Genomic DNA, 27,621 nt, shown 5'->3' with positions numbered 1-27,621 from the left:
AGTAACGAAAGTAAATAGTACGCCAAGGAGTTAACCACTTGCGCTAGAAATGAATTCAGAGATTTGGCAATGTCTCGCGCGAGGAATTTTGTTTTCACCTATCCTACGCTGATATGTACACCAATTTTGTTTGTTAACCCTTTGCACTCGGAAGTTTTTCACTAGAAATATTTCAACATTTTCTGATGAGGTACAGACAATATTTAGTGAAACTAACTCGAAGAGAAATTATATTACACTGAGGTACATTGAGGAACAAAGCTATTTGATTTCAATATTTTTTGAATTGATCAGTTATGCAAGGTATAATATTAAATATGAAATTTTATAGTTTTACTGTTTGAAATCAGGTGGTGATTGAGAGTCACCTCTCGAGTGCAAAGGGTTAATCATTCTGTATGTGATACATTTCAAAACAATCTAATAGGCGCAATCCAACAAGATTGTCAATATGTGAAAGACATCATTGAGAATTTTGGGATAGAAACATCTCGACGTACGTGGCACGTCTGTCCAGCGCAAGTGGTTAACACACCCGACGAATATAATGATTTTTACCTTGCAAGGAACTGAGGTTACATTTAACAGAAACGAAAGTTATTGTGCTATTGTTCTTACTTCCTTCTCTCTAGTTTTCAATCATTAAATTCAATTGCTGGAAGCGTTTGAATATAATCAAATGTAACATCAGTGTTTTGAATACCGAGTATTTTTATTTCCAAGATGAAAAGCCCAAGCAGATGTACTTTGTCACGACTCCCAAAACACTCGGTGAATCATTCCCCTAAAAGCTTCCCGCCCCGAGCCGTGTAATTTCCTCTTTTCCGTCATTGTCTCCGCCCCGCGCGGTCCGCCGTCAGCGAGTCCATTACAATCATTTTCATAATCCTCCGCGTCTCGCTGATCAACGGGCCCGGGACACCGTCCAAAACAAGCAGCGAGCAGCTGTCGTAACAGCAGATAACCCAGATCAGTCTAATATTTTCATCCAGAAAAAAAGGAGGAGAATGTAGAAGGGGGGACGAAAACCGAGAGAAATAGGAGATCGCCTGTTTTTTTCCGCCGTGTGTATGTGCGTGTGTGTACACCGACCCCCGTCCCGTAATCCAAACTACACGGTGCCCCTATAATAATTGTCACGTGACGAGCCGGTATGTCGCCAGCTGTTGCCTCTGTTTCGCTTCTCGGGAGAGTGTGAAAGAGAGGGAGAGCGTTTCGATGATTCGACAGGGCCTTGTCAACCCTTCCTTCCTGCCCTTGTCGCCTCAGCGACCGAAAACCGAGCATAATTGCACGCCGGAACTTCAGAATTCCACGGCCCCCGGCGCGGGCCGCAAATCTATGCACGCCCACGGTGACTTCCCGGTTCGTTTTTCTATTCATCGCGCGGGGAGATCTTACAGAATGTCTCGCGATAGCTTTGTCACGCGTTCCGACGTTGCGTGGCCTCTTGCGGAGAACGCGTCCCGTTTTTAAGCGACAGGAGTCAAATCTTGGAAGCCACTCTTCGGATCTATAGTCTATCTCGAGAGTATCTTTGAGAATTTCTTACTTACATCATTCTTTCGGTTGTTTTGGATTCTTGTTTGTTTTGAAAAATTGATAGATTCGCTTTGCGTTGAAATTACGTGGATAATGTAGGTTAACGTGTAAGTTGGCAGTTGCGCAACTCTCATGGGTGAATTTTAGGGATCGTTTCCTGCTTCACAGTAGGTCGGATTAATTATTTCTCGTTCCAGTTAATTTTCCGCGATTCCTGCTCCGCGACGTTTTTCCTCCGGTCAATTCGTGTATCGCTAATACCGTTGCGCAACGCTGGTGTATTACCATGGTTAGATAATACGGTTGTAATTATTGCTAAACCTCGGCCGTTTCGACATACGCGAGAATGCACGTTTTTCAATAATCCAACAAATTCTTGCGTCATTCGTATTATCGTCATCGCGGCTCGACGGAGCAGCCTATGATTTAAATAGAATAAAGATAAGATTGAAATCAATTTCGAATCGAATGCAATTCCATCGCGCGCTCCGACGCCGGAACGTTCTCTCTCCCTTCGATAATGGCCGAGTATCGATTCGAGCTGTACATTCGAAGCAATTTGCATGGAGTGAGGGTAAAAAGGATTCGAGATAAAAGAGGATAAAGAGGACAGCGACTTCGAAGCTCTCCAACGCGGCGACGTCTGGAAAATGGCGGAAGACGCGCCGTAAGAAAGGGATGGAAATGAAAAAGCGAGGGGGAGGCTCGTAGAAGATTCTCACAGAATCCTCTCAGACATCCTGGTGGTGACGTCAAGCCGTCTGCAAGAGCAACACGAGTGACACGAGCACACACGTGCATCGTGCGAGCGGATTTTTCGACGGTAGACACCGAGAGAGGGACCAGTTCTGCGTGTAATTCTGGTTCTGGAAAAGAAGCGCCGAAGAGGACTGCACTTCCGACGGTGGCCATTTATTTTGACAGTGGACACAGTGAAGAGGGCTGCACCGGAGGGACTTGACAGCATGTAAATAACGGCGAGAACCGTCCGGAAAAACTGTAGAAAAATGAACAGGTGTCGGTTGCACGCTCGGATGTTCTGCATTTCAAATGTACGCGTCGAACGATCGGCCGACCCCATGGACAATCATCGTACGGTACATCAGCTGAATGAAATATCAAATCTTTCGATCTAACATAGACCTATCGAATAATATCAACAAAGAACGAACGTTTCAATGTACTTCCTCTGATTCCCAGATATAATACCAGACAGATGCAACAAAATTAAGCAAACGTCTTTTCTAATTATTCTCCTCGAACGACTGAACGGAATTCCGACACACCCAGCGGCTCAAGAAACGAAGTAAAAAATCTCGCAGCAATACGTACGCGTCTTGGGCTCGATCCGAGGCCTCCAATTAGAGCGCCAAGTTCAATTACTCGAATTGAATGGAACGGTGAAAGGATTTCTTCGCTGCGAGGCAGCAACGTAGGTTCTTAATGATCTCGTCTCCAGCGATTTTCACGGGTCGAAGGGACCACTTAAGGGTTGAAACGGTGACCCTTCGGGCGCGAGGCCGTCGACAAAGGACAGGACAATGGAGGCGAAACGATTATTGTACCGAAAATACGTGGCGGGCTGGCTGAAAAGACGCGGGACCGGGGAAATTGTAATCGGAGTCGCGAGAGGACGAGAGAGCATGTAGCAAAAGACACCGCCCGCGGAGCGTTGCGACAAAACCAGGGGCGTAACGTGCAAAAGGAAAGCGGCACGCAATCGTGCAATCACGTCGATCCAACGCGCCCAACCCGGCAATTACGCCGCTACACGGGCTCCCGTAAGTTCAGTTGGGTGTCCCTTCGAGCGTGTCCATCCGACTAGAAAACTTCAACTCGGCCGATCGCCGTTAACCGTCGCTCGCCTCGCTCCTTTCCACGTGCGGCGTCGTCCTCCGGGCCCCTTTTCTTCGTATTCCTCGTGTAATTCTCCGCTGGGTCAAGATTACTCGGCTCCCTCGGCGTGCTCGTGTTTTAATATAACTTTCTTATCCTCCTGGCTTTCGTTTTGCCACTTCCTGTTGTGAGATCTCGCATCGCGATCCAATTTGTTTATCGCGATTAGCTGGGTCCCCGATAATGCCGAGTGATATATCGCAACGGAACCGGAGTATCGCTGGGAAATCGTTCGAATTACACGTGTTCCTGTCTTACTTTTATACAAGATTCAATATATATCCTCAGCAATCGATTGCATAGGATTTCTACGAATTATTCCTAATTAAAATAAGAAACCAGGGCGGAACTCAGCTTAATTGCACTCGACCCATCGTGTCGAATCGTTCGCACGAAAAGGATCAATTGAAATCATGGCGGATACCGTGGTTAACACTAGAACCGAACATTTAACCAGTTAACTGTGTTTGACGGGTATATACGTCATCTTGAAACTCTTAATGGTGCTAACTTTTTCAACGATGGATTATTTATTTTTTGAGACAAACATATAATTCTTCTTCGTTTCGCTTTAGTTTTTCGTTAGGGTATATTTTAAGTGCATTTGGCCTGCATTTAACAAGTATGCACTTCATTATTTGATTTTATTGCACGCACAATGAAAGATTTTACAACTAAATTCCACACTTAACTGGTTAATACGATTAATATGCAGTTCCTATAAAAATTGTAACAATAGATAATTTTCAGTTTTTTCAGGCATTCATTATAGTACTCAAATGAAACTATTCATTTTCAAAATCACTTCGAATATTCAATGCTTCAAAGATATCAATACTTGCTAAACAAAAATATCGAAACCAGTCATTTCGACTGGTACGGTAGTTCCAGTGTTAACCGGTGCAATCGAAACGGAACGCGGTCAGGATTTTCGAGTAATTAACGACCGGCGATGAATAGAAAAATGACTCGCGTTTCTCGTATCCTCTCGGAGGTCCATATTTCCTCGCGGTAATCCGCGCACAACGGTCATTAGGAATGCGATACGGGGAATGAAAAATGCCCGCGGAACAGCGCGGCGCGCCGGCCTCCGGCCGTAAAACGGCTCGGTAACAATGCCGGGTTAATAATTCCATTTTTCTGATTAACGCCACGCTGACCGATGCATCGCTGGCTGCATAACGACCGGGTTCTCGCGCGAGGCGACGGCCTTTTTCTTCTGTTTCCCCATTCACGATTCAGATGTATCCACGCCCTGGCCTGAGTGTGCACGTGCTCGTTATTTCAGCAAGGCTGCGCTCGAATCCGCTGCTACATTTTATTTTTTTGTGGGTTAACTAGCCAGGCATTCCGCTATGTTGAGAGAGATAAGTGGAACGGCCACACACCGGCCCCTCCTCCGTGCAACACGGCGAACTTGTAATTCCATGCGTTACCAACGCCGCGCCGCGCCGCGCAGCGCACGGTGCCTCGTTCTTCTGTCTTTGCCTGTCCTGCCATCTTCCTTGCCTGTCCCTGCGCCTCGTGAATCGCTTAAACCCCTGCGCTTTATAAGGTAAACGACCCTTCCGCCGGAGAAACCGATTGTTTCGGTTTTCATGCGGATTTCAAGCTTCGCAGCGGAACTGGAAGACAAATATTGCCCGTTGAATTTAGCAGGTTAATTTTTGAGTTACAAGATATTGTACTTTGGAATTGTATCTTTATGTTCTGAACGTCTACAGGATATACTGGAAGCTTCAAGACTCTTATACTTCTCGAAGCGACTCAAGTTTCTCAAACTCGTCTGTACAAACTGTCTTAGAATAAATAGAAGTTTCTTGAAAATATCGCTCGTCGGCGAGACTATGGACGTAATTATTATACATCAAGTGTACTCGTAAGTTCAGAAAGTAATCCAGCGTGCTGCAACGAGAGTTGTTAAGTGATTTCCATAGGAACAGTGGGCAGGACGAAGTTCCGTATGCGGTAAAATCGATCGCGACCGGTAACAGTAATAAAACAGAACGAAAGGAACAGTATTTGCGCTCGGGAACCGCCGCGATGAGTAACGAGGATAACGACGATGTGAACGGATGAGATTCGCCGCGACTTGAGCGCGTTATTAATATTTGTTGTTGCATCGAACCCTTTGCGGCGCGCGTACAGGCGCGTTCCGCGCGGATCGAACGTAATAAAACACAGCCGGCGTCCCTCTCACCGCGCGGCGATTCGGTCGGCTCGTCCTTGAAGCTGGTCTAGCATCGAGGAATATCGATCAAACGAAAGAAAACGACATCGCGGCGAGCGGCTACCTGCAGTGCGCGATCTGTCACCACGGAAACCGCAGGCCAATAAATTCGCCACGGTTCTACGGCGATTCGTCTAATCGGCCGCGTCACAGCCGTTATTTTCTTCCTTTCGAACCCGATGTAAACGGCCATTCCACGCGTCCGCGCAAGAAATTCTAGCCAACTGGAACGCGCGGCTCGACGGCGAAACGGAAGCAGGCACTCCCGAACGCTTGCCCTCGTTCCAGAGCCTCGTGCCTCGAAAACCAAAACGTTGCTCGTGCTTCTCTAACCACCTCGTCGGACCACATGTTACAGTCATCTTTTTTCTCCTCTGTATCTTTTTGCTTCCTCGAATTCTCTGCGTCGACGCGTTTAAAAAAGCTTGATTCCAATCGGTTCGTAGCAGAGTTCCGTTTAGAACGATTCTTCGATGGTAACTCTTTCACGTGTCTTTTTTTTCATTATGTCGCAATCTCTTCTCGACGCGTTATTCTGTTGTTTTTCGCTGGTCAACTACCAACTGACTCTCGTCCTCTCCTGGCACTCGTATCTAGCAACACTCACTCACATCCTTTCATTCTTCATACACCAATCCTTCGCATCTTTCGCCTGTAGCTCTATCCCATTCGTTCTCACTCATTCGGCGCGCATCTCGTACTCATTCAAACATTCAGTCGCTACAATTAGAATAGTGCCATCAATCGAGTATGTTTCAAATATTTAAGATAAAGATAGTTAACTCGCTGTGTAACGCAATAATTCTGCGTAAGAAGCCTAGCGACAAGTTTCTCTTCGATGAGCTACTACGCAGAATGGTAAATTGAATGATATAATCCTCGAATGTGGAGCTTACAGATGAACTATAACGCGAGACGCCTGAAACACTAGTCGCCCACTATTACAAGGGCCAAGAGGAGCAACAGAAGAATCCACGAGGCGACCGGAGAGCCCATGAGGGACACTAGGTCACAGCAAACGGTGCAACGCCCTGATCCATCGCTATCTTCTTCTATCCTATCGCTTCTGCCTGTGTTCCCGATCTTCGTGTATCCCTTCTCATTCATCTTCCCTCTTCCTTCCACCAGCCAGCCCCCTTCTGTGTCTCCTTCTCCAGCCTATAGAGCTGCTCCTTCCCCATCACGGCCAGTATTCGCGTTTCATCTAAGGTTTAAACACCACAGCCGGCGAGGCACTTCCGTCCCTGCGCCCTGCCAGCCACGTGAAACGTGCCAGTCAGCTGTTCGCTGACTCCTCGTCCCGCCGCGGTTGATTTTTCTGTTGATCTCCTCCAGCTATTGCGTCTGCCTGTTGAGCCTAGACACCCTTGGAAATAATCGGAGGGCCGGTAATTCCCCGGGGAATCAGTAGACACCGATTTTTCTTGGTTTTCACGCGTGCTGGTGATGGAAGTCATGGCCATTTATCGGTCGATATCAATCGATTACCGTTTCAATTTGCTTCCTTTCGGAACTCTTCTTTAAGATCTTTAGAATTTATTAACATCGTGTTATTAGTAATAACGTTTTAATAAGAGAATTCTATGTTCATTGCAAATCAGTATAGTTTGGAAAGAGGGAGGAAGTTAACCCTTTGCACTCGAGAGGTGACTCTTAGTCACCATACAGTTCAATACAATAAAACTAAGTTGAATAATTAATATTTCAAATTAAGATTTCCATTGCTACGTGAAATATTTAAATAAAACACCTCTGTTGCTTAATTTATCTATGAATTATCTTAAATTAGTTTCAAACAATATAACCTATTTGGTCGTTTCAAATACAGAATTTTTCCAAAGGAATCTAAGTAGGAGTGGAAACGAACTGAGATTCCCCAGAATTAGGATAGTCGATTTATGTAGCTGTTTGTCGGTTGCCTCGTGAAATTTGTAAGCCAGCTATCATTGTACAAATAAACATCTAAATTTCTGTAATTCCTCCGAGGAGCTCGTGTCGTTTTTAATTGACCGAGCGCCGTGGCGAGGCCCCCTTGGACGGACTCCAATTTATACGGCATCGTCCATCGAATTTTGTAATTAAACCCGAATCTTCCGACCAGATGCTCTCGCGTCGCTCTCTCTTTCTCTTTGGATGCTTGTCTCTTCATGAATTTCGTAACCCGTTCCCCCTCCTCCGCCCCGCTTTATCGCCGCGCGCGTGCAACTCACAGAGAAAGAAAGGAGAAGGGAGAGGGCCATTTCCTGTCCGCCGAGTATCCATTATTCTCATCAGCTGTTCGGGAATGGGAATGATAAAAGGGAGATAGGGGTGGGGAGGAAAACAGAAAAGAATAGAAAGGGGAGGGAGAAACAGAGACAGAGGAACAAAGCGAGAGGGCTAGAAAGAGAACTAGAAAAGATGTCCGAGAGACAAACGAGGACAGAGTTAAATAGGAGAAAAGGAAAGTTGATGTGACAAGTAGATAAGGAAGAAATAAAGAGGTTAATGTGGAGAAATAAGGAGATTCAAGGAGAAATTACGAAAAGGGTCCGAGTCGAAAAGAAAAGTGAAGAGTTTGAGAATGAGGGAAAAAGAGAGGGAAGCAGAAGGGAATAGAAGAGCAGAGGAAGAAACGGAGGGGAAAAAGAGTGAAACAGAAAGGGATTATTAAAGAGGGAAAAAGATGGAGCAGCGGGACGATTACACGCGGCGTTCTCGTCTCGTTAACCCGGCTCCGTCTGTTTCGTTCCCGTTATCGCGTCTGCTCTATCATTATTGAACCAACGCCCCGCTATGCAAGATGTTTCCCATCTACATAGTTAACCCAATCTTGATGAAGTACAGTCCGCGCGGGCAAGCCCACGGAATTCGTGGAGAAACCCGCGCGGCGGTAAACGATGATTAATCGCGCGGCACCATCGTCTCGCCCGAGTTCGATGAGTTATTGGCTCGGTCGCGGACGAGAAAGCTCGGCCGAGTCCTTTTGCAGAATTAATGGACATCCGACCGCGGTTTATCGTGTCCGGTTTAGATCTGGCCGTGTACGATCCCATTTGCGGCAGGATCGCGCATCCATTCTTCGCGAATCGACGAAGAAAGTCCTGTCAATTCACGCTCGATAAAGTGTCGGGCCCACCGGGTGAGAGAGTTTACGAGACTGGTCTTCTTAAATCGCGGAGAAGAGAAAGGGATTAATGGACTTTAATTCAGCTACTTGGCCACGCTTAATTGCGTACAGTCTCGATGAGAAGCTCGCGGCGAATCGCTTAGCTCATCTGGAAGAACGGACCTCGGCGGAATCTGACCTGGTGATTTGTAGAAAAGTCAATGGTAGATTATAAGTGGAACATTTTATTTATAAATAAGTACAATGTTATCCCCTTCTCTGAATATTAGCAAACCTTCCGGTTACTGAACAACCGTTTAACCCTTTGCGGATGGATGTCGACATTTCGGTCAGGTGAAATGTTCAGATTTGGAAGACTAAGTCGCGGACAAATGATCTAATTAGTAACAGCAAGAAATCAGCACATAGTTTTCTTTCTTTCTATTAATTAAGCGATTGATGTATAATTTAGCTCCATACGTTGAAGGTTTTGTATGTTTCAAAGAATCCCCGCAAAGGGTTAAACTATTAAAACACTGCAGAAACTCTGACGAATTGTTCAATATAACGAATAAACTTCGTAGCATTTCAATAAGTATAATTCAGCATTTCAAATTTCCTAGCGTTTCGTAGCATTTCAAAAGCATTTTACACCGTGTCGCTTTTACCGTTAAGTGTAGACGAAAAACGAACACCGTTCCTCAGCGGAGTTGTCAGAGGACGTTGAACAATTCAGCGTACACCGGCAATCAGTCAATCGGCTTCAGTATCAATTTGTACTACAAGTACAAGGGAACCGAGTTTTGTCGTCGAAAGAATGAACAATGGAAAAGGAAAAGCGAGGTTTCCCCAGGGTAAAAGACAATGGCGCCGGCAAGAACAAACCCGCGGCCGCCATCGTTCGCCCGCGCCTCGCATGTATAATTAATCCGTCCAGATGTTTATATGCAAAACGTTAAATATTTTCACTATTGTTTAATCCGCGATCAATATTAATGATCGCGCGATTATTTTCACGGTTCGCGGGCCGAGAAGCAAGCCGTCTGGCAAAACGCGAAACGTCCGTTGATCTCGACGGGATCGTTTTCTATTCAGACGCGTTTGCTTTCTCCTTCGTATATCGCGACGGTGGCTTTCTTTTCGCCCGGCGAACGTCGCGGCGCGTCGCCGTCGTCCCGCGACGGAGACGCGAGGGCGTCTAATTACACCCACTTGAGACCGGCTGCTGCCAACGCTACTCCTCGCCCGACGTCGCTAATTAATTTGTGGTCGCCGGCGAACCGGCGAAACACGTGCGCCGGCAAAAAATTTCGACGATGCGGCGCGGATGAAAAACCCGCGAAACCGACGTTCAAAAGCTGCCGAGGCAGATACTCGTCACGGGACTTTGACGTCTCACAGGCTGATGTGCTGAACGGTTGCTCATTAGGACGACGGTATCGAGGAAGAAATCACGATTCCGGGGAATTTGTTCGTTTGACTGTTCTTCGAACCGGTGGATTATCTAGATGAAAGTTTCCAGGAATTTGGAATAATTAAGGGCGCAAAAGGAATCATTATGCGTTAGATTCTTCGCGAGGAACGTTCCTTTTCAAAGGTTTAATTTGTAATGATGGAAACAATTCGATCATTTTTCCAACGTGTAGAATACCAAATTCAGTTTCTTAGGAATGTTTGACACGTTGTGAGTTAGAACTTATTAGTTATGAACTTAGTTATGAATTGTGTTAGAACAATTGCAATAATATCGATGTCGGATTCAAATACTTTTAGACAATAATAAGCTAGCTAGATAATAATGAAACAAAAGTATTGTCATGCTAAATCATTAATACTTACTTTCAATACCATTTGTCCTCGTTATGAAAGAATAAGTATGACTCTACGCTCGAAATTCTCGTGTCAACATACTAATTACACCTCAGAATTAACAATTTCGGATGCGCTCGCGTTGTCTCGCTGGAAACCGAAATTTCTCCCGAAGCTCCCCGTGCGAGCAACGTTCTCCGGATCGCGAACATTGTTTACTACTTTCTATTCCCTCCCGCTAAATCAATTTCATAAACGGAACATGTCCCCCGTCCATTAGCGTGTGTCGAGAGTCGGTATAATTGATTTCTTGACCGGTTTCCCCGTTTCCTCGTTTCTATTCCCGCCGTCGATCGAATTTCTCGGTGGCTTTTCAGTCCTTTGTGAAGAGGAGAGAACAAAGCGCGCGCGGCCGCGTGCGCGCGGCTCTCCTCTCTTTCTCATTTCCTGGGTTTCTATTTCCCCCTACTTCCGCCGCGATGTAACGAGACCACCGGAATACCCGAGTATTTTTGCCGCATGCAAAACATTTTTAGAAAGCAGCGTATCGTCCGGCTAAAACTGATTGCAGCTGAGTACGATAGACGGAGAGCGAGCCGCGGAATTCTCGCGTCAGTGAAATTCACTTATCCCGCGCCGGCGATACCGATCGACGGCTAACTAGCCGCTGGAATCCAGTTTCGGGGCGAGATAGCGCAACTCGAAATAAAGATAGCAACATAGTTGCACGATTACGCAACGAGAAAAGGCGGGTAAGGATGCGCGAGCGTAATGGGGATTCCGTTCCCCGCGAGGACTTAATGGAATTCCGTCATCCTCCGAGGATTCGGTGAATCACCGAGAATCCACGGTAAAATGGAAATTAGAGATACAAGGTTATTAAATGGAACGATGGAATTCGGAATTGTTTAATCCTCGGTTTTCAGCGGGCATCTGCTTCGCTCGTCACGTGTACTTGATTATGTTAAATGGTTCTGAGTACCTCTGCTTAACGATCTTATTACTTTTTAATGCAATACATTCCGAAGAATTCGTATTTGATAGTTTCTCAGTAGCGTTTTGTTATAGTTTCACATGATTTCTAAAATTGTATAAAGTTCTTTGTATGAATATCCAATTAAACGCACACTTTTTCTCTGTTAACTCTAATTGGACCACAATGTGACTTTGAGTCATTTTTACTTAAATTTTTGTATTATTTCATATTGCATTCTCAAAAGTTCTTTGGGCTTTTAAAATTTGGACTCTATAAACAAAAACAATAATATTTAAGTCATTCCTTTCATTCTCATATGTGACAGAGTCACATCGTGGTATGATTCGTTATAAAAACACGTGGTACGATTAGGATTAAGGGATTACGAGTGTTAATGTAAGTGTCATTGCTTGAAAATAAACGTGGACTCATGGGATTACTAAATTTCCATTGCCAGGTGCCACGAATTGGTACCTTCTTGTGCAAGAGATGTGCACTTTCGACGAAGCTAAAGAAAAATCGGCGGAAAGACGCACATTTAATAGATCCGAGGGCAACTTTCTCGATCCCAAACTCAGCTCGATATCACGAACGTCGTGTCCTATCACACGCCGATATCTGGAATTACGTAAGCCGAGGGATAGAATAGAACTGGAGCACACCGTAAACATTTCTCGCGGAATTTCTTCCTCGTCTGGAAAGAACATCGACTCGAACGCGGCCTAGTAAAGTGCTCGCGCGCCTCGGCAACATAATTCTGAAATTATGTAACAAAAAAAGCGAGACACGGAGGAAAAACCTTCGAACAAAGATCTGGACTGAATGAAAAAGGGTACCGGGCATCGCAGAACAGTTGAAACGCAGTGAAAGTGTTCAACTGGATCAGAACGCTCGCACGCGCGTGTACGAAGTCGGGGAAAATGTAATTCGATTCGGAAGAAGCTGCGCGAGAAACGGGCCGGTCGTGGTAACAATCGTTGCTCTTGATCGTAGATTATGTGCAATCTTTTGCTTACAGGCGAGAAACGAATGCCCAAGTGCATAAACAACTATTGCACAGAGAGAAACTGTGGAAATATAAATATATCGAAGCAATTTATCGTGATGAAGTTTTAACCCTTTGCGGACGAATGTCGACATTTCGGTCAGGTGAAATGTTCAGATTTGGAAGATTGAGTCGTGGAAAATGATCTAATTAGTCGAACGGTAAAAGATCAGCACGTAGTTTTCTTTCTTTCTATTAATTAAGCAATTGATATATAATTTAGTTTCATATGTTGAAGGTTTTGTATGTTTCGAAGAATCTTCGTCCGCAAAGGGTTGAAACTAAATTCAGCAAATATAAATGTTATGTTTTTTCATATTTGAATCTGTTATATCCCCTTGTGAATCAATCTTTACAGTAAACGTAAAAAAACAAATCTGGTCATTTTGATCCACATGGTAGGTCCAGCGTTAACACAATCACTGCCACGAAAAACATCAGCGTCTTACGTATCATACTCAAGTAATTAAATCATTCCTTCGCAACTTAATATTCCAAACACGAAAATTCCATTTGAAATGTCGACGTTCGTCCGCAAAGAGGTAACCCTTTGCGCTTCAAAAATTTGTCACTAGAAATATTCAATTTATTTTTATGAGATACAGATGACATTTTTTTAAACTAACTTAACGAGGGGTCTATTCACAAAATAAGGGGAACAACTTTATTTCCACATTTCACGTATCGACAGTTTACTTAAGACTGAATGTTAAATACGAAATTTTACAATGTTGATCACTCCTTTGGAGTGCATATGTTTATATATACTACCGACGATCCGCGGGAGATTCAAGGAACTTGAAAACAGGCCGCCAGTCGTGCATCATCGTCGTAGATCCTGGATCTCTCGGATCGCGGCACGGCCACGAATCTCGAGACATTTTCACAACCGCTTTTCCCTCGGCGGAGGACTGGTTGCGAATGTCGGGGAGCGAGGGAACCCGGTTCTACGCGCGCGGCCTCGTAGAAATCCGGCTTAAAGGGGTCGGAGACGCGGAGCGAGCCGTGTGTCGCGCGGACGGACGGACTTTCTGCGGGAGAGAGAGAAAATCGCCTGGCGCCTCGGTTTCGGAGGGGGGCAGAAAGGGAAGAGGGAGGGGAAAAAAAGGGTGGATCGTATGTGCGGTCTACGGGGTGCGGGGAAAGGCGACTCGATAAACATTCCAACAGGAAAAGATCGGCGACCCGGCAAAAAGAAACGATTCGAATCGGCTCCGTTCCGCCGTGGAATCGACTTATCGGACGCTTTATTCTTTCGAGCGGATTCTCCGCGGTTTCCGGTCTCCGCCGGGCTCGCAGAAGGAAATGCAGCTGATGTGTTAGACGAGATGATCGAGTAGACGCTGGTGAATGTTTGCGGTGATTTATGCCGGGGAAAGGGTGGTTCAACGCGTTGACTACCGCGCGCCGGTCACCGATGCCCGGAGTTTGCAAATGACAAGAAAGTCGTTGTAACTTGTAAGATAACCGATGTCGGATGAAAGTGCTCGGTAGCCTGGAGAACTGGATAATCATGTAACGTAAGATTTGCGATGCTGGATAATTAACAATTTTTTCTTTGCCGGGGAAAGGATGCGGGATGTACAAAGCGTTTTTTTTTGTGGTTGGTGAGGAATTAGGAAATGGATGGGTTTCTTGATGTATTTTGATGATTGGAATGGTTTGTTTGATGCTGAGTACTCTTTGAGAATAGGGAATATGTAAATAGGGAGGAGTGAGAAGAACTGTGAAGGAATACGGTAAAAATTAGTATTCACTATTAGAGAGATGAATATCGTTTGATTTACTGCTGAAGTTGAATAATATTGTTATTGGGATATTTACTTATTTTATTTCAAAGTGTGATATTGCTCGAATTCTTACAATGACAATGTAGAGATGAAAAATGTTAAGGATGAGCATTCTGTGATTCAAGGATTAAAAAGTGTACAGCGTTTTATACGGAAAGCTGTTCGAGGGAGGTTCGAGAACGGTCCAGCGTTCGTTGAACGTTGAATAATTCCGGATGCTTTATCATCTGTGGCCGTGATAACGAGCCACGGAACAAGGAGATAGCGTCTGCGTTCTGCGTACAGAGTCGGCGCTCCATTGTGCTACTATTTCTGGCCCGGGATCGCGTGCAACGCGTAGCTCGTATTTAACCAGTTGAACTTTATGCAAAATCCATTTAGATAAGACCCGTCGCTAATAATTAATACACGTTTGACGAACGGCTTGGCCGAGCCCGCCCCGATAGCCTTCGCGGGGGCTGTTGTTCTCTTCGATGACTGTGCTCTCTCCGGCTGATCGTTCGATCCTTCGATCAGTGAGCAACGAAAGAAATCGTTCGATTTAAATGAAAAGAATCGTTCGAATCATCGTGTAAATAACGCTCGAGAATCTAATTTAATTGTTCGCTTGATTATACAAAAGGATCGTTTAGCTTGTTGTCCGGTTAACTTAAGGAGGAACAATTTATCATTCTTACAGAAATGAATTGAAAACAGCTATTCGTTCACTCGGCCAATTACTACGAAAAAGTTACTTAAACCCACGTCCAATTAACGCGAGATCGTTCGATTCCGTTCAGTTCGCGCGAGAGAAGAAAAAAGAAACGACTAATTCCTGGTGCAATCAATTTCGAACAAAAATTCCTTTCACTCTTCGCCCTATTAACATGAAAAACTCATTTAACTGCTCGTCCAATTAACGCGAAAGAGATCGTTCGATTTTTCGCCCGGCCGGCACGAGAAAAATCAATTAAACACACCCGCGATTCATATCGAAAATTCTTTCATCGTTTTTCTCCGGTCAGCACACAGGAACCTCCATTAAATTCTCAGCTAACGGCCGCCGACAGATCGTTCAATTAACGCCAAAAATCACGAGGCGATTCGGATCGGCTTCAGAAAAGAACTCACCGCTGCGTAGAGCCGCGAATTCTAGAATTAGAAAGTGAATATGATTAAGCAGTCCCCTCATTGGCTAATTGTGATCTATCGATGCGAAAACGGTGACGGACACTCGGAGAAAGAGAGAAAGACGGACAGATCGATTAAAAAAGGAGCTGCTCGAGTCCGCTTCAGGATTTCACCGAAGCAATGCCGTGCCGCTCGAGAGTAGACCGATGATCGATCCTCGATCGACGCGTTGCTCTCGGTCAACGGTATTTTCTTCGGCAATCAGCGTAATTACTTCTTCCATTGATACTCTACACCGGAAAATCACGGGAACGTCGACGTTTCCTCAGAAAATCATGGGAAACACACACCATATCCCACCAGAAAACAATGAACACGCTGACCTTTCCTCAGGAAATTATAAAAACGCTGACCTTTCACGAAAAAAGTAATGGAAACATTGACATTTCCGTCGCCACGGCTCGTCGTTAAAATTTATCGGGATTACCGGTGATTACTGAAAATAACCGCTTCGCTTCCTCCGTTGATTGCGAGGCTAGCGCGATTGAAGGAGATCGACTGATAACCTTGCCGCACCTGCCGGTTTAATTATCTCCACTGCGATTGGAACTGCTCGTCCCTCGTTCTACTCCTTTTTACACGCCCCGCAGAAATTCCTGGCGAGTCGCTCGCGCGAAAAGTGATCGAATTTTCATTCCGCCGGGGATCATCGTCTCTTCCCCCCGGTGACTCGGGAACGCAAGGTCGGTCTTCACTTTCAAGATCGGCCGCTGCTCGGTCGGCGTCCTTCCAAAACCAGCCTTGTTCTGGCCACTTTACGTGGGCCCGGACGGATGAAAGTGAATCATTGAAATCGCCCACCGGAACGACGCCCACGTACCCTCCTCAGCACCTGTTTACCTGCGCGGCAACGCCGTTCAAAGTTCCGCTTCCTATGGCTCCGTTTTTCCCGTCGACTGCAAACATTTTCTATTGGCTTCTGCCGGGCCATTCGACGTCCAGTCGATCGCTGTTTGAATAGAAACTGCGCACGAATGGACGGTAAATGAAGTGAATGCGCCGCTTGATTGAATTGGAAGCATAAATGAATTCGATGCTCTTTGTGGCGCGATGTCGGCGTGTTTGGAATTGTTGGCAGGGGAAAAAGTATTGGCTACGTATTTCAGCCTTCGGAAATTTCTTCTTGCGGAATTTCGATTCTGCCGAGTTTTTGGAAAGTTCTGTTTGGGAAATTTCGTTTTGTGGAGGTCCGAGTGTGCTCGTTTAAGGATTTTTTCTGTGAAGTTTTGATTGTGCTCGTTTAGGGATTTTTGTTTTATGATGTTTCGAGTGTGTTCATTTAGGAAATTTTGAACGTGTTCATTTAGGAAATTTTGAGTGTGTTCATTTAGGAAATTTTGAGTGTGTTCATTTAGGAAATTTTGATTGCGTTAATTCAGGAAATTTTATTTTGTGAAGATTTGAGTGCGTTTATTTAGGAAATTGTATTTTGTGAAATTTTAATTATATTAATTGAGAAATGTCGAAATTTCCTTGAGAGCTAGAGCTAAATATAAGATCACCGTTATCGTCCAGTGGTAGACATCTAATTCTGAAGTATGGTTTCTTTGTTATTTCACAGCTGCGTAAGGCTTAAGGCGAATTTTGTAATAGTTACACAATGGAGCGGATTACCAAGTGTAGAAGAGGCTTAACGTCACCATTTTCCCTCGCAGGATTATCTGTACACGATGATTTATTCATACATTCACTTTCTAATAATAATGTTCTTCTTTCCGGTAATTGCGCAGTTAAATGGATCGTCATGTACGAAAACGGCTTTACCTTATTTTCTTTCTACGCGAGATTATCTCCATACAATGACCAACTAATGAATTTCCCTTCGAGTAACGCGATCTTTTACGAAGATTTAAAGATACGTCGATTCCCCGGGCCTGATACACTTTGTTCATTATTCTGTCTGCAGTGATACATGGTCGATCTTTCCTTCTATTCTTTCATCTGCAATTTAGCCGCTGTAATGTCATTATTTTATCTTACTCCACTAATTAAGTCACATCTTTTAGTTACATAATTGAACCGTTGAGCGTGAAAAGGGCTTAACGTTATCCTCCGTTAAAGAATAGATCTACACACAATGAATTCTTTAATTCATTCGCCAACTTATCCTTCACTGCTACAATTTCCTGCGAAAACCGAGACAAATGAGTCTCTAAAATTCCAAATTATATAAACTGTTCCTCAGTTTCGTGTGAAAAGAACTTAATACTCTTTGTCGAAGCCAAACTGCGCACAGGCATGACCTGCTTCCAAATAATGACACGTTTTCTACGTCGAATTCGCGATTGTCTTTTAATCGCGTGCGAGAACGATTTAATATTTTCTTTTTAGATTACGATTCGTTGGCGAACAATGAAAACCATCAATTCCGGAGCGTTTAACCCTTTGCGGATGTCGATACTTCGATGGGATGGATTTCTTATGTTTCGAAGAATAAGTCGCGAAGAAACGATTTAATTACTATAACAGCAAGAGATCGACGCGTAATTTCTGATTCTTCCATTATCTAAACAATTTATAGATAGTTCAGATAAGTTTGTTAAAGATTTTGCATATTTCGAAGAATCTTCGTCCGGTTAACCCTTTGCACTCGGAAGTTTCTCAGTAGAAATATTTGGACATTTTCTGATTCAATATAGACGACATTGTTTGAAACCAATTTAACGATAATTTACAGATAAATTAAGCGACAAAGTTATTTTATTTAAATATTCCACATTGCAAAATGTAGTTTTAATTTAAAATACTAAATATTCAACTTCATAGTTTTCCTGTGTCAAATCAAGTGGTGACTGAGAGTCACCTTTCGAGTGCAAAGGGTTAAAATCGCGATCGTCCGCCGGTCGCGCGCGGAACGGGCTTAACGCGATCATTTCCTCGTACGTGGCCGTCCCCGCACGAACGCGGCGCCGATACACAAGAGAGCCTCGAATGGTAAATGGCACGACCGGGTCGACCATTTGAATCCCGAATACGTGTAAAAGAAGACGGCCGAGCATTTAGTGAAAGGCAGAACGCGCGCGTCTTCCGTGGCCGAGATTCGATTCGATCGACGAACCTAAGTCACGATGTCGTTTCTTCGCAACTTGCACTCGATCCTCTCGCGCCAAACGACTTGTCGCTACGTCCCCCCTCCCCCCTTCCTCTATTCCGCGTTTTCACCGTGCGATCCTCCGCATTTCTACGCCTGTATTTGTTTACCGAGTAGACTCTACACCGGTCGGCCACGATCGTCTTATCATCGACGGACGCGAGGGAAATTTCAAGCGACGATTGTTATGTCATTCGAATACCTCGGACTGTTTTTGGCGATCATGTTTTTCCTTTGAGAGTCGTTTCCGATCGACGTGCGCCGACTTAATTAAGTCCCCGACTGCCTAATGAAGTCAATCGGCATGCAGACGCCGCCGCGGCGTTCCCGTGTTTTTGGTAAACATTTCTCCCGGAAAACTTATCTCCTTTGTAATAATTCGTTAATTAGAAGCCGGGGCATTAAGATATTCGACAATACGAGATAAACAGGAATTTATTGCTTTGCCGATTAACATTGCCAATGTCAAGTGTTGTGGAACTGTGGGGCAGCAGATATTTCTTCTTAAGTAGGTTCGTTAAGTTGAAGTTTACATTCGGAGATATTTGATAAACAGATATTTATAGTTCTTTCTCGGAGGCTGACCGATTTGAAATTAAAATGAGGTCGTTTTCATTGAACGGAAAATCGAGATAACGTTTGGGACTCGAATTGGATAGATCGAAATTTCTAAGTTAGATAAATCTTCGAATTCTCCGGCCCTTTCTCTACCGAAAACCGCTTACAGGATTACTTCCTTTAGAACGGTGGCCCACCGCAATAGGGCAAACTTCTCAGGAGGATTCCCGGCTGTGAAAGGATTCGCGGACAGTCGAAGAAACTCGACGAATAGGGTCCAAACATTATCTCCGTGTATACATCTTAATCCCCGGTCGCAGCGGGTTTTCGTCAATAGCACTTGTGAACCGTACTTAATTCGACGCTCTGACCTAAATCCCAATGGCGTGCACGGCGACCGTCGTCCTCGCGACGCAACGGGAATCGCGATGCAGCATTACCACCAATATGCCACCGTTTCCCGTCATTCCAAACGAGAACAAACAAATTTTCCTTTTGCTCACTTCTCGCTGGAATTTTATTTAACCCTTTGCATTATGTTAAATGGATGTTAACCCTTTGAACTCTGTAGGCTCCAATATTGCACCAGTTATAGTATTGAATATTTCAATGAATCTTAAAGAAACTACCCTAAAATTATTAGATTTTCCACACATCCAAATTTTGTGCTAACCATGAAAATAAAATATCGAAGAAATGTTATAGTATTTCTAATTTTCGCTAGGAATACTATAAAAATTAATTGCAGTTGCTGATAGATTGCAAAACAACCTGGAGTGCTAAGGGTTAATATTGAATATTAGACTTTAGAATTTTAGTGTGTTAAATGGCGATTGTCTCGCCTCTCAAGCGCAAAGGGTTAATTCCAACTTACTCCGTCTCACCGATTATTCCACCACATTCGACAGCAAGATACTTCAAATTGCAAATATCATTCCTCAATCAAATCAATCATTACTCCCAATGAACGTACATTTTGTCACTCAAAAACAAATACCATCTATTTCTCCAAACATTCTATCATATTTCAAACGCATCAAACTCCACAGCGAATTAATACAAATGCACCAACAACAAACAAACAAGTTTATTCATCCATTCTCCCATATAGCGAACCGCGGAAAAATAATTTAAAGGATCGCCACCGCCTCGATCCTCGTAACTCCGTACACATTATCGCGACCCGTTCGGTCGGGAATTTATCTCGTGCATTCCGCGCGAGGACTTCTTTCGCGAGCAGGACAGCAAGGTTGCCACTCACGAGCAGCGAGAACTTAAAAAATCGAGTTAACGTGCAGACACCTCGGAGATCCTGTTCCCGGGTCGCACACGCGGACGCCGAAGCGTGAAACGTGTGTTACCATTTGCGGACACTCGTGCGTGTATCGTGGGGTCCGGCGAGGGGTGCAGTCGGCTATTTACAGGGAACCGTGCCCCTCCTCGCAAAAAAAGCTCCTTTATGCCGGCGAGCGAGCGACGCGGCGAGTCGCGCGTTTCGCGAAAAATCGTCGCGCAGCCACCACGGGGGTCCCCGCTCGAGAAAAGAAAGTGTTTCGAAGATGAAACACAAGGGGCGACTTCTCTCGCCATCCCCATTCGCTTTCGTTCCCGTTCTTTTTTACCCTTCAGCCGAGAACTCGCTCCGCCAATGACACGAAACGGGGCCGGAATCTTGGAAATTAACGAAACGACCTTAGTGCCGAACGGAGCTTTCCCTTCGATTAACTGTTTCTGCACGATTAAGTGGCGAATTCGTTGGACCGGGGGAGAAGTGACTCTCGTGGGGACTCGCAGAACGCTTTGTCAAAGTTCCCATATAATCGGACTTCTTTCTATAGATTGTACATACACTTAGAACTGATTTGTCGATGTCTTTCATCGCGAAGGGAAGAATGTATTTCCATGGATTTGATAATTTTGCGTTCCCATGCGTTGCAGGGAAATACGTTGGCTTCGGAAGAATTTAAAAATATGAAGCTCTATTATTTATTTTATATGATATATAGGTGATTGATTATAACGATGAAAGTTATGTCACGAGATTTCCAGAATGAAATCTTGGAGTATTGAGATTTGCCAGCCAGAATCTTTAACACTAGGTTTACGGGCATTTATTCTACAGTTTATTCTATTGTTCCTGGGGAAGTTGATATTCGTTCATTTAGATTTTGGAAATTGTAGATGTAGAAATAGACGATCAGGATTCATATTCGTGTAATTGGATCAACGAAAACCGATTGAAAAGTTTACCAAATAATGTTTATAAAATTCAATCTGCGTCAAATTGACGCGTTCCGTAAATCCAGTGTTAAGAATCACAGTTCTCCGAAAGGGAGAAAGCAAAGTTCTGTAGTAAATGGGATTACACGTACGGTGTCGGTTTCTTTGTCTCTTAGGGCTGGCGCTTAAAAGGGAAAAGAAGTTTTGGTTTCTCCCACGCGCGGAGTCAATTGTCTGGCGGGTAAAGAAAGAAGTCGGGAAAACAGGCGGGCAGACCGAGGATTCCGTTAGAAGAGAAAGGGCCGAGGATAATTGCACGCGCAGGGAGGAATGGCAGGTAGAAATTCAGCGGCGGCGTCGGCGGCGTATTTGGAACCAGTACAGGTGTGTACACGCGTTAATAGACTCACCTGCTTTCCTTTTACTGTTTCTTGACCTGCCGTAAACGAAGGAATTTAGGTACTCCACTTGTTGCTTACAATTAACCATCCGCATAACAAACATTCCCGCTCGATGTAACACCCGAACCGCCAGGTTCGAGGAATTACGGGCTTGATTTCGATCTTTCGAACTAATTGGAGCCACTTACTTGTAGTGTACACACTAATAATTGTATATCACGATGTAACAATGAAACAGAGAAATCGATCATTCTCCGAGAACTTCTTTCGACGAAATCGCAGTGCAATTATCGTTTAGAATTCGTTTGTGTCATTATAAGCGAGTTTGTATTTTTATCAAAGCTGTTACTAATTTTTCAAATATTTAGTTCTCTATGTGAAACAAGGAAAAGTTGTCCGCAGCCATTTTAAACGAACCCCGTATTCTAGGGCAATTCTTTCAGTCTTAGCCACGCGCAAATACACAGAGCCACGTAACTGATACTTGTAATCGACTGCTCCAGATTAGATAAGCAACCGAGCATCGCCGTTTGTCATCGATGTGCAAATACATCTAATCGTAATACATCGAACTACATTATTGACACGCAGTTTCGCTTCAATGGAAAACCAATTACGACGGAGCTCTCGCCGTTAAACGGAATCAGTTTCTACTTGATCCTTGTTTCTTCGAACCGCGACTAATTTTCATTTTTCAAATTCCGTTCCTATTCGAAATTCTTTCCAATTTAGAAGATATTACTGTTACCAATTAGTCCACTTTACAGTAAATATGGACACAAAATATAACTACAATTCCTCTCTCTTCAATGAACGATTAACCAGTTAACTGCGTTTGACGAGTATACACGTCATCGTAAAGCTTGACATGACACTAACTCTTTCAGCGATGAATTCTTTATTTCTTCACATAAACATGTAATTCTTCTTTGTTTCGCTTTAATCTTTCATTAACACATTGCGGACCGGTAACGAGAAATCTCGTTTTTATACAAAGATACTTAGCTATGCAACTTCGCTAATTACCACAGTATTGAAAAAATATAAAATTTAATTCGAACTGATTATTTAACACTAGAACTACCGAGGATTTAATACAACTGATATGTAATCCCTATAAGAATTCCAACAATACATTATTTTCGGTTTCTTCAGACATCCATTATAGTATTCAAGTCAAAACTATTTATTTTCAGGATCATTTCGAATATTCAATGCTTTTAAGATATCAATAATTGCGGAACAAAACAATCGAAACCAGTCATTTTGACTGGTACGGTAGTTCTAGTGTTAAAATATATTACACAACAATGTATCTGACTTTTTCTATGTATAGTGATATAAGTTGACCTCAGTGAAAATTGCCATCACAATTCAGTTTTCTGAAAATTAGCCGCAATGTGTTCACCCTTTGCACTCAAGAAGTGACTCTCACTCACCTCTTGACTTCAAACAGTAAAACTATAAAATTTGATATTTAATATCATACCTTGCACAATGTATCAATTAGTGAGATATTGAAATAAAATAGCTTTCTTCCTTAATGTACGTGTGATTTCTCTTCGAGTTAGTTTCACAAAGTATCGTATTTATCTAATCAAAATATCTTCAAATATTTTTAGTGGAAATCTTCCGAGTGTAAAGGATTAAAATATACTCTACGCGCATTCGTCCTGCGTTCGACGAGTACGCGCTCCATTTTTCAATTTTACTGCCCGCAGAACGAGAGGTTTTTCCAACTAAATTCTGCACGAAAGCGTCGTAGGGCAGGGGATTAACGTTGAATCTTTCTAAAATCGCCTCTCCCACGTCGAATATCAAGTTTCCAGGATTCCGTGGATCATCAGTGGGTCTGGAGACCGCGGAACGCGAAGGACGGGCATAAAATCCGGGGCCGAAGCCAGTTACGGCGAGCTAAGTGCGCGTTCGCGGTGAAATTTCCTCCAGTGTCGTCAACCCTGACATTACGATCGCCGGGACGGTGTCAGGGCTACGATATCCTCCGACAGGACTCGCGATGGAAAAAAGGAGCCGAGCGCGGCCGGGGCTCGCCGCACTTAGACACACCGGCCAAGTTTTCATGTTCCACCAGTGCGGACAACCGCGTAAAAGTATCCCGTTACACCACAGTAGCCCAGATACCGGGTTACGGTGCACGAATTGTCAATCGGAGCCCAGAGGTTGCGGGAGTTTCCTCGGAAAAAGGCGACCGCGATCGGCCGACCGCAAGAATTTCGCGGCACCGTTCGCCTTTTTTCTCCGTCGTTCTTCGATTTTTTCCCCTCTCGTCCCGGTGCGTCGACCGGCCACCGATAACAGAGACTTACGACACCGTTCTCGTGATTCCGAATGAATTTCGTGGCAGTCCGAGCTCGACGTTGCTCATTTCTGCCTGAGATACGGCGACCGTTTCGATCGGATCGGCAAGAAAGTTTCTTCACCCGTTTCGTCGGGCGGGCCGTTTAATTTTATTTTGTTATTAGTCCGTTGAACCAGCCTCGTAAATATCCCATAAAATCGGGGCGATTTATTCAACGAAACGGAAACTGGAAAGTCGAGACCGGCGTGTTAAGCAGCGCGATATTTTATTATTAACGCCGCTAGTAAAAATCTCGGAAAATCGGCGGGACTTTATTCGAATAGAAGCTTAACAGCTGTGATTTATCGGAAGAATCGATAGAAATTAATTCTCTGGTCAACCGTAATCAATTTGAACAATCCCTAAACATGTCAATGATGCACAAACACGAATGTTCTACTAGCCACGAACATTATCAACATTCACTCAGCCAACATTCACTAAAATCAATGTTGAAAGTTCCTTAACTCAAGCAGATATCTCGAAGTTGGACTCGTTAAACGCGGATATTTCAAAATTCCGAACTCGTTAGCAGCCTTAAGTACAGAGACTGATTAAACCTAAAATTTTCCGGGAAACGACACAGGAATTTCGTTGGCACTCGCGAGCACTGTCAAACCGTGAAAACTGACTTCCGTGTCGCGACCTAGGCCACGCGCGTTCCACTCGCCTAATCTCCCGTTATCGTAACGACTGTGCGCGGGGTTTTTCACGGGATATCTAGGCCCCGCTTTCGTACGAGCCATAGTAAATCACGCGGGTCGATAAGCGGGCCCGATCAATGGACGGGGCCCAGGCCAGTTATTCAGAAAATCGATCCGTTCGAGCGTTTCAGGGAACGTTCACTTTCGTCCGGGACAGACCGCCCCGAGTTACGACCTGATAAGACGGATGTTGTAACAACACGGCCCAATGAATCATAACATCGATAATATTACAAGGATCGGGGGCCGAGAAGGCCGGTGAATGGTGAGTTGACGTTTTCGCGCGGTCGCGGGGCGTCCTCGCTTTCTTGTCGTCAAGCAAACACATTTCTGTTTCCTGCCATAAGCGTGCGACCGAGGCCGGCCGATTCGAATTTTCAAACGCGGCAACGAGATTTATCAAAGTTCCTTAACCCCTGCGCGGCGGTTCCTCATTAATGCGCGGTTTATGCAGATTCGTGATTTTACGAGTGCATTTCAGATGACAACAGTTCTACATAAATTTATTTTTACTGCCCGGCATTTAAACCGAACGAGAACGACGCGCGGGAATAGTGTCGAACTCCGGCGAGATTGTTCCTTCATTGAATCTCGCGTTTAATGTACGTTATAATCGCATAGACCGCAGTCGACTTATTGGTCTTCGCGAAACTACCCTCGAACGCTTGTTACTAATTTAGCAACCCTTCCGCCGACGGCTCCTATGAATTTCCTTCTCGTCGATTATATAGGGCGCTCTCGTGCTCCAACCCTTGAGCAGGTGGATGGAAATTTGCAGTTTAACCGTTGCGAATACCGAAACTGATAAACGCAACAAAGCGATTAACTCTCTAATGAAACTTGCAAATTTAATTATCGGACAGAATCTTAACCTTGTTAACGTGTTCCGCTAATTTGAAAGTTTAGAAAGTTGACAGAGGTTTGAAGCGTTCGAGTCACCGGGTCCAAACAGACCCACCGTTCAAAGTCCAAACGGAAATTGAGCCCGACTCGAAAATCCAAGTGCAAGCTCTTGGAAAATCTGGAAAGCAACTTACCTCTGATTTTCGTTTCCTGCGGGTCCAGAGGCGGAAACCGTGGGTGGCTCTGCTGTCCCGGTTTCTTCAGCAGGACACCCACAACCTGCGGTGCCATCATCATCCTGACGAAATCCTCCGGTGCCTCTCCCTCTCGATTCAATCCCGACAAGTCATCGCGGCACGGTCGACCCTTTCCACGTGCACACAAACACAAACTCTCGCTCTCTTCGAGTTTCCTTCCAAAGATAGGTCCCGTGTGGATCACTGTTGCGCTGGTTAGACCGCCCACTTGGCCCGAAATTGAACCGATGGGGCCAACGAACGGAGCACGCACGGTAGCGAGAAGGAGGGCAGCCGATTCGTTCGGTTCAGACGGTCTGTCCGTTTGATTGGCCAAGGCGACGTGTCACTTTAGCGAGGAACAAGGCGCCAGACGAGTGCCAGGCCCCTTTCCACTCTCTGTTTAGACGTTATCACGTCTCCGTTGTCTCCTGGCACACGCGAGCGTGACCTTATCAGGCAGCGGGACGAAAAACGTCCGGCTATTACGCCGTCCCGTGATCCAGAATTCCCTCGGCCGAACTGTCTCCGGTTAGCTTCCCTTCTTTCAGCTTCGTTCGAGCGATGTCTCTTATTTCGTAGCGGTTACCGCGGAATCACCTGTTGACGAAGCGGTCATCGGCGCGAGTCGTCGGCCCGCGAAGTCCCACGACAATGGCCGGCGGTCTTGATAGGGAGCTTGCAATTACCGCGGCCGAGATAACGTTATCAACCGGCTTTCGCCTTCGACGAGCGGCTAATGAGCCGTGCCTCGAGTATCGCGGAGCAGTTCTCGAGACGTGTTAACGTTTCTTTTATGCTCGACCTGATTTGATTTTTACGAGCCGCGCGTATATAGACACACGAAACGCCGCGGACGAATATATAGAGACCGCCGAGAACGGAAACGCGGAGAATTTCACGGTGTCGGAGTTGCCAGTTTATTCACTGAACTAGAAATTAATTCTTCACCAATTAGGAGCGCTGGATGCGATATACTCTAGGAGGGATCGATGGTTTCTTTATTGTTGGTTGATTTTTCGTTACACGATCTTAACACACAGCGGGGAGAGCACAGTCACGACGTTGCCGATGGGAAACTGTTGCCGCTCGCGACGCTCGACGACACTTTCAAGCTTTAAGTAAACGACCCCCATCCCCCATCCCCCCCGGACCCCCTGTTCGCGGAGCGTTGTCAACGATCGTCACGATCCAGGGGACCGTTTAATTGATACACCGAGAGAGAAGGTCGGCTCGTTGTTGACACGGTGGAGCGATCATCGTCGATACAGCATGGCGCGCGCACGGCGAACGACTAAACAAGACGCGAGAGAGTGCATCGTGCCACACCGCACCGCCTCGTTTCCCCCACCATTTTACACGGTTTCTCTTTCTCTCCCCCTTTCGGCAACCCTCGGAGCTTCCTCGTTGTGGTCGTGGGCAGCCCCTGAAACGCGCGACGCCGGCAATTTTTAACTTCGATCCGGTGACGTCTCTTACATCCCTTCATCCCCTGCATGGCTAACTTTCTGTTTTTCTCGGGATTTCCAGCTATCGATACAGACTCGGGTTTCACGGTAATGTATAGCTTCTTATTGATTTCGGTGTACGAAAGGGCGATCATTCCATGTGTGTTAACACTAGAACTACCAGTCAAAATGACTGGTTTCAATATTTTTGTTTA

At 44.9% G+C, this 27,621-nt stretch overlaps 1 protein-coding gene across 1 annotated transcript in view; it reads right to left on the bottom strand.

The window, feature by feature from the left end:
- The window catches only part of LOC116427028 (uncharacterized), a 53,760-nt gene extending 26,472 nt beyond the window's left edge, over window positions 1-27,288 (bottom strand). The window contains exon 1 of the mRNA XM_031976873.2: window positions 25,917-27,288. Coding sequence (XP_031832733.1) covers window positions 25,917-26,019 — 103 coding nt within the window. The 5' untranslated portion in view covers window positions 26,020-27,288. The remainder of the gene's footprint in view (window positions 1-25,916) is intronic.
- Between the last annotated feature and the right edge of the window lie 333 nt (window positions 27,289-27,621).

This window comes from Nomia melanderi, chromosome 14, assembly GCF_051020985.1.
Source record: "Nomia melanderi isolate GNS246 chromosome 14, iyNomMela1, whole genome shotgun sequence".
Lineage (NCBI taxonomy): Eukaryota > Metazoa > Arthropoda > Insecta > Hymenoptera > Halictidae > Nomia > Nomia melanderi.
This window is presented reverse-complemented; position numbering and strand designations above follow the sequence as displayed.